Source organism: Macaca thibetana, chromosome 2 (genome assembly GCF_024542745.1).
Source record: "Macaca thibetana thibetana isolate TM-01 chromosome 2, ASM2454274v1, whole genome shotgun sequence".
In the NCBI taxonomy this organism is placed as follows: Eukaryota; Metazoa; Chordata; class Mammalia; order Primates; family Cercopithecidae; genus Macaca; species Macaca thibetana.
The window spans coordinates 82,955,379-82,975,081 of NC_065579.1; the positions used below are offsets into that span (position 1 = coordinate 82,955,379).

At 35.1% G+C, this 19,703-nt stretch overlaps 2 protein-coding genes across 8 annotated transcripts in view; one reads left to right on the plus strand and one right to left on the minus strand.

Annotated features, from left to right (window-relative positions):
• Positions 1-8,405, plus strand: part of PIK3CA (phosphatidylinositol-4,5-bisphosphate 3-kinase catalytic subunit alpha) — an 86,976-nt gene extending 78,571 nt beyond the window's left edge. For all 4 annotated transcript variants that reach the window (XM_050778307.1, XM_050778309.1, XM_050778305.1 and 1 more), the window contains 4 exons: positions 2,520-2,690; positions 3,251-3,368; positions 3,477-3,628; positions 7,349-8,405. In XM_050778307.1, the coding sequence (XP_050634264.1) occupies positions 2,520-2,690; positions 3,251-3,368; positions 3,477-3,628; positions 7,349-7,619 (712 nt within the window). In that variant the 3' untranslated portion in view covers positions 7,620-8,405. The remainder of the gene's footprint in view (positions 1-2,519; positions 2,691-3,250; positions 3,369-3,476; positions 3,629-7,348) is intronic.
• Positions 8,406-9,940: 1,535 nt separating this feature from the next.
• KCNMB3 (potassium calcium-activated channel subfamily M regulatory beta subunit 3) overlaps positions 9,941-19,703 on the minus strand; it is a 35,509-nt gene continuing 25,746 nt past the window's right edge. For 3 of the 4 annotated variants that reach the window (XM_050778322.1, XM_050778324.1, XM_050778325.1), the window contains exons 3-4: positions 17,718-17,916; positions 9,941-16,504 (exon numbers count right to left, since the gene is read on the minus strand). In XM_050778322.1, coding sequence (XP_050634279.1) covers positions 16,106-16,504; positions 17,718-17,916 — 598 coding nt within the window. In that variant the 3' untranslated portion in view covers positions 9,941-16,105. The remainder of the gene's footprint in view (positions 16,505-17,717; positions 17,917-19,703) is intronic. The other variant, XM_050778326.1, reaches the window with a different exon arrangement.

Genomic DNA, 19,703 nt, shown 5'->3' on the forward strand with positions numbered 1-19,703 from the left:
TAGCTAGTATACAAAAATGTGTCAGTGACAAATAGTAGTACCTTTGTATTGGAAAGAAGAAAGTGGACATTTCAAGTGATATGCTAAGGCACAAAACTGTTATCAACTTCAGATTCGTAACTCGTGATATATTGCTTAACCCCTGCTGCTTTCCAAAGACGGTTAAGGTTATATGAATCTAATTTCATTTTTTGGTATTATTTCCTGTGTCGTGAGAGATCCACATTCCACTACTACCACGTCCCCCAAAGGAATAGACTGTAAAAAAGATTGTAGAGCCAAGAAAGAGTAAAGGAGGTAACTATGTAACTCTAGTTAATTACATTAATTGTAAATTAGTGACTTTGCAAAAAAGATTCTAAAGTTAAGATGATTAGAATTATTAACGGTTTTTCAGTCTTATATTTTCTGAATATTTTTTAACAAGTAAATGTAAGTAAAAATTTTATTTCAAGTTTAACTTGAGATTAAAATTATTTAAGTAAAATCATAACAGCATTTTTATTTATACTTGGCAAAACTATAATTCATAATCGGGTTAATTTTAACCCTGCTTTTTTTTTTTTAATAACAGGACTTGGAAGACAATTGAATTCTTTGAACTATGAGCATGTTCAACAGTGATAAAAACATAAAATAAGAAAGAATGAGCAGGAGTACAACCTTAAGAAATTTCCCTATTTACCAGGGCAGGTAGAAGAAAAGACTGTGTAAGAGAAGTCATCAAAAGAAGTAGGAGTATTAGAGGAAGTGATTGACAATTTGTAGGGCCAAGGGCTTCAAGGGGTTTAAAAGAATGAGGTCTGTGAAAAAGCACTTGGATTTAATGACTCATGATTATCTTTAAGAGTTTACTCACTAGAATGGTAGGTGTAGAAGCTAGGCTACAAGGAATTAAGTAAGAAAATGAAAATAAGTATAGACTGTATTAGGAATTTAAGAAGTAAAGGAAAGGTGGAAAGAGTGGAAAGTAGCTTATGAGAAGAACAGAGCAAGGAAAACCAAACTTTGGATACTCACGTGTCAATCTGAATGTTAGGTGCTTTTTTTCATTGTCTCTTTAAATCCTCACATCTGCACCCTTGACTACATGTCCTATTTAATTTTCTATGTTAATAAGTGAGAGGTATCCTAAAAAGCATTTGTGTCACATCCCCAAGTATTATGGTTGTATCAAAGGGAAACATTTGTGAGATTATTTGAGTTGTGAGCTGAACTAGCTGCTGTTTTGATGGAACACGATTTTTACTTAAAAAATAACTAGTAGGCAAGCTATGGTTATTCAGACATGGATATTTGGCAGACATTTTCTTAAAAATGAACAATATGTGCCTGTCTCTTTGACGAAAACAACTGTGACAGTATTTGTTGCCAATGATAAAATTCAAGCTTGCAACAAAAATTTCATTAGAAATTCAAACTTAGAATTTTGAAAATTCTAATTTTCAGTATCTGCCACTGAACCTAATAGAGTCCCTCAACTGAACATCTTTCTAATGAGATTCTTGGTAATATTAACAATTGTGGTTTTCAGTATGGTATAATGAAAAGTATCAACATTTGGAACATCTACAAATGGCCATGCGCAGGATACTATAAAATCATGTATGGGTAAAAGATCCATTAAAAGGCAAGAAAGACAAATTGATTTTAATGTAACTGAGTATGAAAAGTTTATTGATATGGTTTTAGATTACATATTGCAACTTAAGAAACTTACCAAGTTTTGGAATAGTATCAAAGAAAAATACCACAATTATCTGAAAAGTCTATTATAATACTCCTTTTTCTACCTACCTATCTTTGTGAGGCCAGATTTTCTTTATATACTTCAATTAAAACATTGCATTAGATTGCATACAAAAGCATATATGAGAATCCAGCTGTGTACTATGAAACCAGACATTTAAAAAAATGTTTAAATGTGAAAGAATGTCACTCTTCTCACTACATTTTTTAAATGCATTTTTTTGTTTCATGAAATACGTTATTTATATTAACATGTCATGGTTTGTTGCTTTTAAATGAATTAGTAACTATTTAAAATTGTTACTTTCCCTATTTCAATTTCTAATATCAGTAGTTGTAATTCACATAACTAAAAGCTCTTTGGAGTCCTCAGTAATTTCTACAAGTGTAAAGGAGTCCTGAGACCAAAAATTTGAGATCTCCTGCCCTATAGTTTTATTTCGATGTCAATTAAACATCTTTAAATTCACCCATATTTTTAAAGTCATAAATGTAAAATTTTAATTGCCACAATAATTTTCTTAATGCTTTTCTGATAAAAGTTCAGCACTTTCTCAGTTGAAGGTTATAATAAATGATGACAGGTAATTTTGAGGATTATTCCAGGAGTATATTTATCACACCATAAAAAAGAAAGTTAAAATTGGGGAAAGGCAGTAAAGGTCATGCATGACAAATTTACTAATAAAATACTCATGTTTTGGCCTATTAAAATATTTGCTATTTTAAAATTCCATCATTTAATTGTAAATGTGTTGCTCCTCTTTCAGAATGTTACCTTATGGTTGTCTGTCAATCGGTGACTGTGTGGGACTTATTGAGGTGGTGCGAAATTCTCACACTATTATGCAAATTCAGTGCAAAGGCGGCTTGAAAGGTGCACTGCAGTTCAACAGCCACACTCTACATCAGTGGCTCAAAGACAAGAACAAAGGAGAAATGTGAGTTGTATTATTCTTTCTTCCTATGTTAGTCTAAGTTTTTGTTAGATGAGTCTGTCAGTGTTTGTGTATTCCTCTGACTTAGACCAGAGAAAACAATTGTACTTTCTATGGAAAAAACTATGCTCAGCCTTTGCAATATTTGACATTAATGGATTTAAATGATTATAATTACTTTTGATTTGGTAAAATCTTAAACATTCATTTTATGTATTATCTAAAATGTATTGTTACTGCTTATTCTTTTTAAACAAACGAACATTGCACATTCAAAATTTTATTTCTAATTCATTGTTAAAATGATTAGAAAAAAATAATTTTAATGAGATGGTATTTTTTCACTATAATAAGAATTACGCTTTGGTCAGGGAACATCTGGAAATTTCCTTAGAAACCCATGAAAACTTCACAATCTCAAAATCTTTGGACATAATTACCTTATTCCCTGTTAGTGATTGTTTTCATTGTTTAAATAGACGCTTGTACCCTTTTTTCTCAAGTTGGCCTGAAGCACTCTATATTTCCGTACTACTCATGAGGTGTTTACTTCTTCTTTGTAGATATGATGCAGCCATTGACCTGTTTACACGTTCATGTGCTGGATATTGTGTCGCTACCTTCATTCTGGGAATTGGAGATCGTCACAATAGTAACATCATGGTGAAAGACGATGGACAAGTAATGGTTTTCTCTGTTTAAAATGTTTTTGGTGTTCTTAATTTATTAATTCAAGACATTTTGTATCTGAATATGTCAAACTATAACATAATTTCTTATTTTTGAAAGCTGTTTCATATAGATTTTGGACACTTTTTGGATCACAAGAAGAAAAAATTTGGCTATAAACGAGAACGTGTGCCATTTGTTTTGACACAGGATTTCTTAATAGTGATTAGTAAAGGAGCCCAAGAATGCACAAAGACAAGAGAATTTGAGAGGTGAGCTTGAGAAATTAAAAACACAAAATAAAGAGTTCTGGCTACTCTATTAGAAACAATCAATATTTTTCAAGCAATTTCAAAATAATAAATGTTGGCCGGGTGTGGCAGTTCATGCCTGTAATCCCACTCTTTGGGAGGCCGAGGCTGGAGGATCATTTGAGCTCAGCAGTTGAAACCAGCCTGGGTAACACAGTGAGAACTCATGTCTACAAAAAAAATTTTAAAAATAGCCAGGCGTGGTGGCATGCACTGTAGTCCCAGCTAGTCAGGAGGCTGAGATGGGAGGATCACTTGAGGCCAGGAGGTTGAGGTTGCAGTGAGCCATGATCACTCCACTGTACTCCAACCTGGGCAACAGAGTGAGACCCTGTATCAAAATAAATAAAATAAAAGAAGTTATTTTACCAGTTTAACAAAAACTATTTTTTGTTTGTTTTTTATTTTATTTTATTTCAATAGCTTTTGGGGTACACGTGGTTTTTGGTTACATGGATGAATTAAATAGTGGTAAAGTCTGAGATTTTAGTGCACCTGTAACCCAAGTAGTGTGCTTTGCCCCCAATATGTACTTTTTTTATCCCTTACCATTCTTCCCATCTTCTCCCTTCTGAGTCTCCATAGTCCATTATATCACTCTGTACGCCTTTGTGTACCCATAGCTTAGCTCCCACTTACAAGTGAGAACATAGTGTATTTTCAGGTTTTCCATTCCTGGGCTCCAGCTCCATCCCAGTTGCTGCAAAAGACATTATTTCATTCTTTTCTGTGGTGTAGTAGTATTCCGTGGTGTAAATGTACACTTTCTTTATCCACTCATTGGTCAGTGGGTACTTATGTTGGTTTCATATCTTTGCAATTGTGAATTGTGCTGCAATAAACATACGATATGCATGCAGATGCCTTTTTGATATGACGACTTCTTTTCCTCTGGGTAGAGGGATTGCTGGACCAAATGGTAGATCTACATTTAGTTCTTTAAGAAATCTCCATACTGTTTTCCATAGAGGCTGTACTAATTTACATTCCCACCAGGAGTGTATAAGCGTTCCCTTTCACCACATCCATGTCAACATCTGTTGTTTTTTGACTTTTTAATTACAGCCATTCTTGCAGGAGTAAGGTGGTATATCATTAATCATCAGGGAAATCATCAGCATTTCCCTGATGATTAATGTTGTTGAGCATTTTTTTCATGTTTTCATGTTGTTACATATCTTCTTTTGAGAATTGTCTATTCATGTCCTTAGCCCACTTTTTTTGTTTTCATTTTTGTTTTTGTTTTGAGACGGAGTCTCACTCTGTCGCCCAGGCTGGAATACAATGGCATGATCTCAGCTCACTGCAACCTCTACCTCCTGGGTTCAAGCGATTCTCCTGCCTCAGCCTCCCAAGTAGCTGGAACTACAGGCACACGCCACCACGCACGGCTAATTTTTGTATTTTTAGTAGAGACGGAGTTTCACCATGTTGGTCAGCCTGGTCTTGAATTCCTGACCTCAGGTGACCCACCCGCCTCAGCCTCCCTAAGTACTAGGATTATAGGCTTGAGCCACTGCGCCCGACTTTAACCCACTTTTTGTTGGGATTCTTTGTTTCTTGCTGATTTGAGTTCCTTATAGATTCTGGAAATTAGTCCTTTGTTGGATGCATAGTTTGCGAATATTTTCTCCCATTCTATGGGTTATATATTTACTTTGATGATTATTTCTTTTGTTATGCAAAGGCTTTATAGTTTAATTAGGTCCCATTTATTTTGTTTGTTTTTGTCGTATTTGCTTTTGGGGTCTTAGTCATTTATTATTTGCCTAGGCCAGTGTCCAAAAGAGTTTTTCCTAGTTTATCTTCTAGAATTTTTATGGTTTCAGGTCTTAGATTTAAGTCTTGGATCCATCTTGAGTTGATTTTTATATAAGGTGAGAGACAGGGATCCAGTTTCATTCTTTTACATGTGGCTAGGTGGTTTTCCCAGCACCATTTATTAAATAGGATGTCCTTTCTCCAATTTATGTTTTTGTATGTCTAAAATCAGTTGGTTGTAAGTTTTTGGCTTTATTTCTGGGTTCTCCATTCTGTTCCATTGGTCTATGTGTCTACTTTTGTGTGTATCTGCTGTTTTGGTAATTATAGTTTTCTAGTATAATTTGAAGTCCAGTAATGTGATGCCTCCAGATTTACTCTTTTTGCTTAGCCTTGCTTTGGCTATTCAGACTCTTTTTGGTGGATTTTATATGAATTTTAGGATTTTTTTTCTAATTCTGTGAAAAATGATGTTGGCAGTGTTTTGTAGTTTTCCTTGAATAGGAAAGATACCCCCTTGGTTAGGTATATTCCTAGGTATTTTTTTGAAGCTAAAAGGGCTTGTGTTCTTAATTTGATTCTTTGCTTGGTTGGTGGTGGTGTATAGCAGTGCTACTGATTTGTGTACAGTGATTTTGTAACCTGAGACTTTACTGAATTCATTTATCAAATCTAGGAGTCTTTTTTTTTTTTTTTTTTTTTTTTTTGAGAGAGAGAGACAAAGAGTCTTGCTCTGTCGCCCAGGCTAGAGTGCAGTGGTGCAATCTCAGCTCACTACAACCTCCATCTCCTGTGTTTAAGCAATTCTCCTGCCTCAGCTTTCCAAGTAGCAGGCGTGCACCACCATGCTCAGCTAATTTTTGTATTTTTTAGTAGAGATGGGGTTTCACTTTGTTGGCCAGGTTGGTCTTGAACTCCTGACCTCAGGTGATCCTCCCGCCTCGGCCTCCCAAAGTGCTGGGATTATAGGAGTGAGCCACCACACCCAGCTGAAATCTAGGAGTCTTTTGGAGAACTCTGGGGTTTTCTAGGTATATGATTATGTCATTGGTAAACAGCGATAGTTTGACTTCTTTTCCAATTTGGATGCCAATGTGGGCTTCCTTGTCTTGTTCTAGTTCTCAGGGGGAGTGCTTTCAGCTTTTCCCCACATTCAGTATGATATTGGCCGTGGGTTTGTCATATGACTTTTATTATTTTGAGGTAAGTCCCTTCTATGCCTACTTTGTTGAGTGACAAACTATTTTAATGTTTTTATTTTTTTGTGTTTATTTGTGTGATGCTGTGAAGGAAGATGGAAAGGGAATACAATTTAATTTGTTGAGCTAATTAAGGTCTAAAAAGAAAGTAACCCTTAAACTTCATAACACATTAAATGTTTTTATTTACTGAGCTTTAAATAGTTGGACTCCACCTCTATATTGATAAATAATGTATAGTTCTTAATACAACATTTTTTGCTCATACAATTTGATGAAAGTCCGTCAACCATAATCACCTTGTTTATTCATAACTCACCTTATGGTATCTCATTAGACTATATCAGACTTTAAAGTACTTTTTACAACCTTCTATAAAATTCTGCTTTGTCTATAACTCAGTCCTGACTCTAGCTTAAGCACAAAAGGATTTAGTATGGACCAATTCATACATTTAATACTTATTAAACTGCTGACATGCCAGGCATTGTTGTAGGTGCTGGTAACAAAGCAGTTTTTAAAAAGTCTTTATTCTCATGAAGTTTATATTCTAGTGGGGTAAAGGGAATCAAAAGATGTTGGTAAGGTAAGTGAGAGAGGAATGCTATTTTTTATAGCTTTGTCTACGAAAGCCTCTCTAATTGTGTGACATTTGAGCAAAGACCTGAAGGTATTAACATCATTTGCTCCATACTAACCAAAGTGTTCTTATTACTTATAGGTTTCAGGAGATGTGTTACAAGGCTTATCTAGCTATTCGACAGCATGCCAATCTCTTCATAAATCTTTTCTCAATGATGCTTGGCTCTGGAATGCCAGAACTACAATCTTTTGATGACATTGCATACATTCGAAAGACCCTAGCCTTAGATAAAACTGAGCAAGAGGCTTTGGAATATTTCATGAAACAAATGAATGATGCACATCATGGTGGCTGGACAACAAAAATGGATTGGATCTTCCACACAATTAAACAGCATGCATTGAACTGAAAAGATAACTGAGAAAATGAAAGCTCACTCTCTGGATTCCACACTGCACTGTTAATAACTATCAGCAGGCAAAGACCGATTGCATAGGAATTGCACAATCCATGAACAGCATTAGAATTTACAGCAAGAACAGAAATAAAATACTATATAATTTAATGTAAACGCAAACAGGGTTTGATAGCACTTAAACTAGTTCATTTCACAATTAAGCTTTAGAATAATGCGCAATTTCATGTTATGCCTTAAGTCCAAAAAGGTAAACTTTGAAGATTGTTTGTATCTTTTTTTAAAAAACAAAACAAAACAAAAATCCCCAAAATATATAGAAATGATGGAGAAGGAAAAATGATGTTTTTTTTTGTCTTGCAAATGTTCTATGTTTTGAAATGTGGACACAACAAAAGCTGTTATTGCTTTAGGTGTAAGTAAACTGGAGTTTATGTTAAATTACATTAAGATTGGAAAAGAATGAAAATTTCTTATTTTTCCATTGCTGTTCAATTTATAGTTTGAAGTGGGTTTTTGACTCCTTGTTTAATGAAGAAAAATGCTTGGGGTGGAAGGGACTCTTGAGATTTCACCAGAGACTTTTTCTTTTTAATAAATCAAACCTTTTGATGATTTGAGGTCTTATCTGCAGTTTTGGAAGCAGTCACAAATGAGACCTGTTATAAGGTGGTATTTTTTTTTTTTTTTTTCTGGACAGTATTTAAAGGATTTTATTTCCCAGGGAAATTCTGGGCTCCCACAGAGTTTAAAAAAAAAAAAAAAATCATAGAAAAAGAATGAACAGGAATAGTTCTTATTCCAGAATTGTACAGTATTCACCTTAAGTTGATTTTTTTCTCCTTTTGCAGTTGAACTGAATACATTTTTCATGCATGTTTTCCAGAAAATAGAAGTATTAATGTTATTAAAAAGATTATTTTTTTTATTAAAGGCTATTTATATTATAGAAACTATCATTAATATATATTCTTTATTTACATGATCTGTCCCATAGTCATGCATTGTTTTGCACCCCAAATTTTTTATTGTTCATAGCAGCATGGTCAGCTTTCTTCTTGGTCTGTAGATGAGGCTCAGGCACTATCCCATTTATGCCAATACCCAGTGTATAACTACTTAAGGAAAACATAAAACTTCATCTTTCCTTTTATTTCTTATGTGAATCCCCCGTCTTCCATTCTCTTTTGTAGTTGAGAATGTCTCAATCATATGAAATTAGTTACCAAAATTAACACAATTTAGACTATCTTCCTGATTCCTTAAACCCCTTTACTGAAGTATACTCATGAATGATACTTTAAAATATGGGGGAATAGAAACCATGAAATTTTTACCTTTTTAAACTATTTATCCATATCTCCAAAGTAGAACATTAAACCATTTTAAGATCATGTCTCATTCCCAAGTAGTCAGAGTCAGAGTTAACTCTCCAACTTTATTAAATACTATTTGAGCACAGGACATATCTTAAACATTTTGAAAAACATTAACCCAAGATGTAGAGGCTACTGCTAGTCATCATTCTAGAATCTGATATTTTACTCTGTATTTGAAATGAATGATTAATGTCCTAGGAAATTAGCTTTAGATGTTCAGGTGCCACATCAAAAAAGTGCAATAATTATTGACAGTTTTTTATATTAGGCATATTATTGGAAAACAACTTTATAAAGAGTGAACATTGTATACTGTAGTAAAACAACATCACTTTAAAAATATTCATTTATGAAATCTGTTACCTATAGTTGAAGTCTTGAGTAGTGAACAAGGGACTCTAATACCAATACTCTTAATATCTGGCTATTTTAGATCCCTTAAAGGGCATAATTATTGGAAATTTAGGTATTTCACTAAAGCATGTATATAATATTGCCAACAAGAAAAATAAATTTGAAGATTAAGGGAACTTACTTCTGCAAACTGTCTTGCAGTAGTTAAGCAGAATTTAAACTCTGTTTTAAGCAGGCAACCAGAAAGATTATTTTGCAGTTATAGAAGATTTCATAACTTATTAAAACTTACTAACATTTTGTGTTGTTTAGATATAGGCAGTTGATACTAACATCCCAGCCTTTTCAATATCAGGGTTAAATTATAAGAAAACTCAGTAAAATGGTACAAATCTGAAACTTTGATGGTAGAAACTGAAGATTTAACAGAGAACTGTGTTTTACCCGAGTGCCAAAAATGCCTTGAGCCTCCTTGCACAAAATTTATACCATTTTTTACATTTTTATCACATCAGTCCAGATACTTGTCTCCCCTCCTTCTCCCAGAACCTCTCCACTATTAACACGCACAAACCATATGGCCGATTTCATCATTTACATTTATTTTCAAAAGTTATTACAACCAAATTATATTAGAAGAAATGTAGACAAATTCTATAAAGACTATAGATTGTGACCTAAGAAAGAAATGAGGCAAAGAACCAAACATTGAATTAAATGCTACATGGGTGACTAAGATCTGTTTCAAGTCAGCGATAATGTAGCCAATTCTGGGTACTTCAGTATCAGAGATCAGTTCCCACGGTTTAGACAGTTCCTATCTATAGCTGACTATCCTTGTCCTTGAATATGGTGTAACTGACTGTTGGCTCTGCAGTTTTATTGGGCCACTTAAGAAATATTTCCTTGAATAATTGTTTTGAGAAAAAGTCTAAAGAAAATAATAAAAATAATTTTAAACACACTATAGTAAGAAATGACTGTTCGAAAATTATGCTTTCACTTTCTACCATATTCTCAGCTATACAAAACCATTTATTTTGAAGATTTTTAGACTACTGTTAATTTGAAATCTGTTACTCTTATTGTGGAATTTGTTTTTTTAAAAAAGATGTTTCTAATTGGATTTTTAAAAGAAGAATGGAATTTGGTTGCTATTTTACAACAGAACCTAAGCTTTTTGTGGTTCTTAGTGTCCTATGTAAAACTTAGTGTCAAAGTAATCAACTTTGAGATTTTTCCCTTCTATTCTGCTTTATATTAAAAGCCTATTAGAAAATGGGAACCTGGTGAATATATAATGAATTGTAAAATATTTTAATGTGTAACTTTTTCAACTGTGAAACTATTGATTTTTTTGATGAAAACAGCTGCTGATAAAGTATTTTGTGTAAAGTGTAGTTCTTATTAACCAGGAAAATGATGACTTGATTAGACTGTATATGCCCTCTTGGATTTTATTTTAAATGGATTGGTGATTTTCACATAGGTAAAACACAGTCCATCTGTATTCTTTTTTCCATCAAAAATCGAGTGATTTGGAATTATAAAAAAAAATTGTGAGCAGCCTATTTGAAAGGCATCATGGAAATTTCACAGCACATAACATGGATTTATTTTTTTCTTGATGTAAATCCGCTTAATTCATATTTTGATCAATAGCCCATGCTTGCCAACTCTGAAGAAATTTAATTTCCAGCAGTATTTTAAAGCTAGCCTGTTAACTTTTTCTGAATATTTAAAGTTCCTCTTTTTTCTATGTCTGCACAAACTGCAGACCTGGGCTGGACCCACATACTCAGAGTCCACCTTAAGAAATTATTTTGATGTCCAAGACATCACTAAAATATTTAAGTTTAAAGATAATATGTGGTGTTAATAGATTGTGGTGCTTTACTATTTAAAGACAACTTTCATACTTCAGATGTTTTTGAGAAGAGGGGAATGTGAGGGGAGGGGGCAGAACAGGGAAGAGTTGTTTGAATGAATTACATTCTTTATATCCATCCTGCTCATTTGGGGCATGTCTAAGAGAAGGCTGAAAGTTGTGAGAGTATATTGTATACCGTAAGAGAATTAACTCTTCATCATGGATGGGATTGTGAAGCTGAACTATAAAATTCAGCATTGACAGCATCCTCAATTAATAATTCTTGGTGACAGAATAATACAGCTGGGCTGTTTTTTAAAATACAAACTCAATACCATTTTTAATTATTACATTAAAAATTGTAAATATATCTATGTGCCATGGCCTGGGAAGCCTGTTTTCTTTTTTCATAAAAATTATTTTTACTCTATGAAAAGATTATGGGGTTTAGCTCAAAATATCTATGGTCGTGATAAAATTGGATTGGTAACTCTACCTCAGAAGGAAAATGGGGGAAAAATAGATGAGTCACAATTCAATACTTCAGGCTCAGAAATTGTGCAGATCACTGAATTTTAGATTTATAAAGTCAGAGTTGGCATGCGTTGTTTTTAATGATATGGAAGACCTTAAGAAAAAAACTTGGCTGAAGTTTAATCGTTGGTCCAGCCATTTGAAAAAAGCAATAGTTCGAGGAGGTTCCCGAATTCGGCGTTTGAAATTCATTTTGTTCTCTTTTCTTCATTATTAGTGCATTTGGTGTGTGTATACTTGCACACAATTCTGTCTGTATACACACTGCTTGCTTAGCCCTAGTCAAAAGGCATCTTTTATAAAAGGTGTAAAGAAATATCAAGGTTCTATAATTCTGAAGAGTTTAGAATTTATTAGGAGTTTCCCAAGTTGGGATGTTAGTCTTTAAATGAACTTACTTCATTCATGTATTCCACTTAAGGTTTTGCACCTCCTTTTTATTAGTGCAGCGCCATTTATTTTGCTTGATTTTAGGTATGTTAATATTCCAGCCTTGCTAGTTAGCATAAAGTGACAGGTGTGAGCCATGAGGAAATTTTCTGACTTAATTTTTACACAACTACATATAAGAGTTTTAGTGGAGAAAAAAAATTAGTCCCTTGTGCATATATAGTAGTTAGATAAATGATTTTTCTACCAACAGTATACTCCACTCCTCATGTAGGTAAGTACAGAAAAGGTTTCAAAATATATTTTGTTAGCCAGTTAAAGTCTATGAATTATCTGCAACCTATTTAATCTGTCACTACAGTAATTTTGTGGTTATGCCAAGAACCGTGTATACTTTTAGGTTTTCTTATTTTTGTCAGTTTTTCTAGGTTAGCAAGGAGGCAGCAAACTTTCATTGTTTCATATTAAAATATAATTAGACTAAACTTAATTCTAGTATGAATTTCCAAAATCGTTATCTATTTATTTCATTTTTATTTAATTTTGTTTTTATTTCACTTTTAAAAGTCCCTTGTTCGATGTAATTTATGTTCCTAAGAGTGGTTGGAGAACTTGGCCTTCATCTGATTTCAAAAGTGTTTTTGGCTATGGAACCCAAGTTTCAAATGAAGTTGATGGTTTCAGTGTGATTCAGTCTTCAGACCTAATTGGGTTGAATAAAATCTAAAAGAATATACCCTTTTGGAGCATAACACTTTAATACTTTGGGGAATGTGGCACTACCAAAAGAAGACTACTAACATGTCAAATGTTCACCTGGAAGAAATTCGAACCACCCTTTTGGCCCCATTAATTGTAGCAAGTTTATTTCTCTATATTTTGTCATTCAATGAATTGAAGTCCTGTGGTATACTGCATTCATTAGAAGAAAAACGTTTTTAATGTCCTTTTAATGATGGCCCAAAAAGCATTTGACACAGCAAGATGCATGTGTTATTATATTGAGAATATAGAATAATAACAGTACCACTAAATTTAAGACCTCTTCCCAGTCTTGCTGTTCCTAGCAAGAAGTGTGGCCTGTGACTGCACTTACTGTTTGTGCTCATCAGAAACTGTCAATGTCTGCTTTTCTTTAACTCTGCAGTCTGTAACATCACGCTGTTTATTAAAAAAAAAGAAAAATTACTTTGACTTGTGTCCAAACAATCCTTAGTGTACTATATAAGCAAAAAACTGTGATAATTCTTTTGCCATTCCTTTTGAAAAGCCAGTGCTGCTAATAATCAAAATTTAGCTGAATTTGAGTTCTTTTCAGTAATGACTAAGAATACTTGATTGAAAATCTGAAACTATTATACCTTAAAAGCCAATTTTTCTGCCCCAGTAAAGTGATGAATATTAAAGAAATGTATGTTTAAATATTTACTTCCTTTAAGCATAAAGAATTATATGCTTTTAAGAAATATATGTATATACATATATGTATGAATGTATGTATGTATATGTAATAGGTAAGTGGATTTTTTCCAAGTCCTTTGAAGATCAGAACCTAGAAATGAAGTTAGGCCAGAAGCAAACTGGTTTTGCTTTCAGTTCTCATAAACATTGCAAAAGTTAAGTGTGGGCTTTGACCACTAATGCACATAGGCATTAACAACTTAGTAAAGCAATTAAGCAAATAATTACTTAAATTTTATTTATTTGCCAAATGGTTTAAATAATTTTGAATTGACTTTGTTCTCCAGGGATAATATCTCTCTTTGCTGGAATGAATCAGGTAGCTCCTATCTAAGAAAAACTGGTAATTGAAACACACACTTTACATTTTAAATTAGCAGTTTTGAATTTTTAGGGAAAAAAAAATCCCAATAATTGCATATTGTTAGGTAGAAGTCAAATTTACAAAGAAATGGAATAGGGATGTGCCCTTAAGAAAAGTGTAGAGACTCAATTTGCAGAATGATTTAAAATGTGCATGCATATAAAATGTTCATGTGTACGTATATATTTTATTACAGAGAAGTCTTTGGTATACAAAATAGTTTACCACAACCTTTTAAACAGCAGGTTCTGGGCCTTAAATGCATATCACAGTTAGCCAAGAGAACTGGGGTGGGGGGCAGGGAAAATGAACTGCAGTTCCCTATCCCTAGCCTCTATACCAGCTGTCCAATGAAAAGTACCAAGGCTCACTGAATGTTACAACCCAGCAGATTTTTAAATAAATTATCTAACATTTTGAGTGCCCCTACTAGATGCTAGAAGCTATGCTAAAGTGTTTCACATGCCCTACTTTGCTGCTTCTATAAAATAACTGCGTAAAAGAACAGGTTATCCCCATTTTATAGATGAGAAAAGAGAGGTTTAGACCGGTTAGCTGATTTGCCCAAAGTTGTAATTATGGCCTACAAAGTCAAATAAATCCTAATCTGAGACACATGTTCTTTCCACCACTGCACACTTGAAAGAGGAAAACACCAAGATTATTCATTACTAATCAAGTCAATATTGCTCTATTCAGCTGAATTAGTAATGTGTGTCTTGAAATTGCTAAAACGCATTAAACTGACTTAGAATCAGTTTTTTTATTACATCTACATATAAAAGTAGCTTCAAATGTCTCATTCTACTGTCCATAATTTAAGATTTTTTAGTATAATAAAATTTTAAAGATACTTGGAGGCACTTTGGAAAATCAGACCAAACTCTCTTTTCCACTCATAGATTCGGCATAACCAATCTGGAAAGCATTTGTTGAGAGCCTTATGACATCATTTAATAACCATGGTTGATTCATCAATTAAAGTACAGACAATTATTGACTAAACTTGTGGGACTTTGCTATTAGGTTGATGCAAAAGTAATTGCAGTTTTTCTCCATTAAAAGTAACGGCAAAAACTGGAATTACTTTTGCACCAACCTAATACGATGTGGATCATCTCAGATGAATGTTGAAATCCAGTATAGCTTCTTCATATTTCTGGCCCATTTTTCCCACCAGAAAGTGCACAGAGTGAAATGAGCTTATGAAAAGCATAATTAACTAGAAAAATGTTACTGAAAGAAAAATTACATGGTACATGCCAAGGTTAAATACTAGTAACTCTAAACTCAGTGAATTTTCTAGGCAGCAGCTTTCCTCTGCTGTGTAGACTGGTCAAGAACAAACCAAGGCTGGGTGCAGTGGCTCATGCCTGTAATCCCAGCACTTTGGGAGGCTGAGGCGGGCAAATCACCTGAGGTCAGGCAAGACCAGCCTGACCAACATGGTGAAACCCTGTCTATGCTAAAAATACAAAAATTAGCTGGGCGGGTGGCACATGCCTGTAATCCCAGCTACTTGGGAGGCTGAAGCAGGAGAACTGCTGGAACCCAGGAGGCAGAGGTCGCAGTGAGCCCAGATCACATCACTGCACTCCAGGCTGGGCAACAAGAGCAAAATTCCATCTCAAAAAGGAAAAAGAAAAGAAAAAAACTATAATTAATATGTTAGGTCCACGTTTTCTTAAGTTTTCTACCAGATTTTTATCTTCGTATAGTGAACAAACTGTTAAGAACTTTTTTATGAAAAATATTTTAGTGTGACTATATTGCATAGTTAGGCTGATGGTTCAGTGTTCAGTAGGTTAGATACCGTCATTGTTTATTTCCATATTGACTGGTTCTAGCTAGAGCTGAAGTTAGGTAAAGAATATCTTGAACTCATTTTGCTACACAGGAAAAAAAAGTGCTTCCTTAGCTCATTTGGAAAGAGATTGGGATTAGAAAAGATAGTGAATTTGTATGTATTTATAGAAATAAATAGAATACAAAATGAGGCTTTTAAATTTTTTTCCCACATGAAAATATGATACTTAACTTTAATTATTACCTTTTACATTGTTAGTTTGCAGACAGGCATAATTAGGTCCTCAGTTGCAGAAATCACAGACATCTGAAGGCCAGCACTTTAATTTGGCCACAGTCTTAAGATTTCTCTGCTCCTTCCTTTGCTCCTCCTCATACTCCACAGTTTGAACTGATGCTGTTCTATATACGGTAATTTTCCACCTACCTCATCTCTGACTACAGTGCTATATTTTTCACACAGTAAGGACAGATGTTGTGTTAATCTCACCATGCCAACAATCAGGGCACCACCTAGCAGAGTCAGTGAAGGCCAAAATAAACAGTGGAAGATAGCCATTTGGTCATACTTTTTTATAAGAATGACATCTTCAGATTGGCTGTCTGGACTGTAGAAGCATGAAGAGGGGGTTCCATTTTTGTGATCGAAGAATTCCTTTATGTCCAGAGCACTGTTGAGCAAATCATTTCTATCTTGGTGGCACTTAGGTGTGTAAAAGCACTAGGAATATGGAGGAGGGAAAAAGATAAAGGCACTGTCACCAATACCAAATACTTAACAGTTTTTATTATGAAATAGCTTCAGGTTGAAGTTATTAGTGGGCAGTTTCAATCTTAGAAGGTGGTAAAATATTACATAGCTCATGGGAAAAGGTTGATTGGAGGGCCACAGTGAAATGGCCATTTCCAGTCATTAAGCAAGGATGTGGAAGGGAATTCTTAGTTTATATGACATTGCAGGAGAGTCAGTGACCAACTTCATAAGGAATATGACTCCTCCCCACATGCAGGTTCTTGGTCTCTTGGACAGTATGAATCCATTTGTCCACTGAACAAAAATGTATTGAGCCTATGAACTTTCAACGCCTAGTAATGTCTCTGTTGTCTCTGTCTTGATCTCCTGTAGCAAAATATTACCCTGAAGAAAAGCACATGGAGGCTTTTGCTCTAGACTCACAGAGAGGGAGCCCCACCTGGACTTTGGTTTCTGAGAGACAGAACCAGTGGAGAAGGGAGCTCTGTCAGCTGGTGACTTTTTTCAAAAAAGCTTGAGGTTTATTACCATATCCATTAGGTACTTGAGGTACTGTGCTAAAGGCCTACAAAATGTTTGAAATGTTAAAAATCATTGCATCCAAAACAGAAAACAAAAGTCATCAGATTGAAATTGATGCTTAAAGACAATAAAGTGTAACACATCAACTAATCTAACACAACTCAACTTTTTATAGTTAGGTATAAATACAAATTTTAAATCATATGAAAGACTATACTTTCAGGGATCATTTCTATAATTTGTTAAATCATAAGAACCCATTGTGTAATTTATTAAAAATGATAATCTTTACATTTATTTGATAAGAAAAATTACTCGCTTGATTCAAGGGAGACTGAGTACCTTGTAGCATTTTGATATGATGGGGAGTGGAATCTCCAAAAGAAACACTCCCCACAAATGACTACTCATTGGCTTAGCCTATAAATTCCAGACACCAAATTGTGAAATTGGAATAATTTATCTCCTTTCTATATACCCCATTTCTCCACCAAGAAGAAAGCTTCATTTATCCTGATTTGATCACTATAAAAATATTTACTAAAAAAAAACAACAGATCTATCCCTAAAGACAGCCCTGGGTTATTTATGTACCCTGCTAGGGACAGTCTGGCAGGGAAGGGTTGCTGTCATAAGAACTCTTTAAACTTTACAATACCTTGGGATTTATCTGGACAGCCTCTTCATTATAATGTAGGAGAGCTTTCTGACCTGAATGGGTGAGGTTCACCAACACCTGAAGACACGGGTACTTCCCCTGACCGCGGCAGTGCACACCACAGGTGAAGGTACAGTCCAGCCAGTGGTCCATGATATCTGTGTGGATGGCAGTGCAGGTCGATTCTTCTCTCTGAGCACTTCAATTTGAAAAAAATAAATGTTCTTCACTTACTAGAAAATTTCGTTCTACATTTCAGTGTGGTTATGAGCTTATGTATACAATGCCCAAGGCATCTGTGAACAAGGCATTTGTGTATTTTGAGGTGGCACAGGATCCTTACAGCAGGCACCTAATAATCAGGGAGCACAGAAGACAAAGAGTTGGGGTAAAGAGCCGCGAAGTCCCAAGTTCCACCTCACTTCTGATGATCCTACTGGCATATTTCTCACTGTAACAATGGTTTTCAAACTTCAGAATCACCTGTGAGTTTGTTAGAATGAAGAATTTGTTAAACTGTGGATTCCAGCGCTTCATTCCAGAGATTCTGGTTTGGTAGGTCTGACTTGAGGCCCAGGAATCTTTATATTCAATAGTATTTAAGATGCAGGTATTTGGAGAAGCACAGTGTAAACAGTGTTAGCATTACCATAATACTGTAACCACCAAGATTCACACTCACTCAGGAATCTCATCATCTCTCATGCTTCATCATCTCAAGATGCACTGGCTTGTCCTGATGAAAATGTGCCTTTGGAAGGAGTCCAACTACGGGGCCGTTGGTCAACATAGCCTATACAATTGCTAGCAACAAGGTACAATTCCACATACCCACTACTTCCAAAGAGGCAAGTGCAAATCATACGTGGAATCTCTCGTAGAATACTTACAATATTTTTGCTATCAGTTAAGTTCCTTGAGGTCAGGAGCTACGTCCAGTTCATCTGTGTGTTCCTCAAAGCATGAAACAGAATGCCTCTCACTGAGTAGATGTTCAGTAAGTGCTGTACTGAATTATATTTTTTTTTTGGAGGTGGGGACGGAGTTTCGCTCTTGTTGCCCAGGCTGGAATGGCACGATCTCGGCTCACTGCAACCTCCACCTTCTGGTTTCAAGTGATTCTCCTGCCTCAGCCTCCTGAGTAGCTGGGATTACAGGTGTGCACCATCATGCCCAGCTAATTTTTTGTATTTTTAGTAGAGATGGGGTTTCACCACATTGGCCAGGCTGGTCTTGAATTCCTGACCTCGTGATCCTCCCGCCTTGGCCTCCCAAAGTGCTGGGATTACAGGCATGAGCCACCACTCCTGGCCTGAATTAAATTCTACTTGGAAAAAATTTATTGAGAATTTCCACACGTACTACATATGCAAAACATCCTAGGTGCTATGAGAAATTACAAACAAAATTCCTGCCATGAAGATCTTGTGGTGATGTTGAAAAGAAAGGACATGTGTATATGTATGAAATAATTTGAAAACAAGTCCAAGACAAAGTAAACGAGGGGAAGAGGAAATGTTTTGATTTAATGTATGGGACCGGCTCTTTATATACCCTCACACTCACATGTAGGGGGACCCCTGTGTTTACTTACTGCTTCCTTAAACATAATAAGTCAGATTAGCAAGCTCTAAAGTCAGAATGTTTGAAAAGCAGGGCCAGGCACAGTGGCTCATGCCTATAATCCCAGCACTTTGGGAGGCCGAGGTGGGCGGATCACTTGAGGCCAGGAGTTTGAGACTAGCCTGGCCAACATGGCAAAACCACATCTTCACTGAAAATACAAAAATTAGCTGGGTGTGGTGGCGGGCACCTGTAATCCCAGATACTCGGGAGGCTGAGGCAGGAGAATTGCTTAAACCCGGGAGGCAGAGGTTGCAGTGAGCCAAGATTGTGCCACTGCACTCCAGCCTGGGCAACAGAGCCAGACTCTGTCCTACCCCCCCTCAAAAAAAAAAAAAAATAAGAATGTTTTTTTTTTTTTTT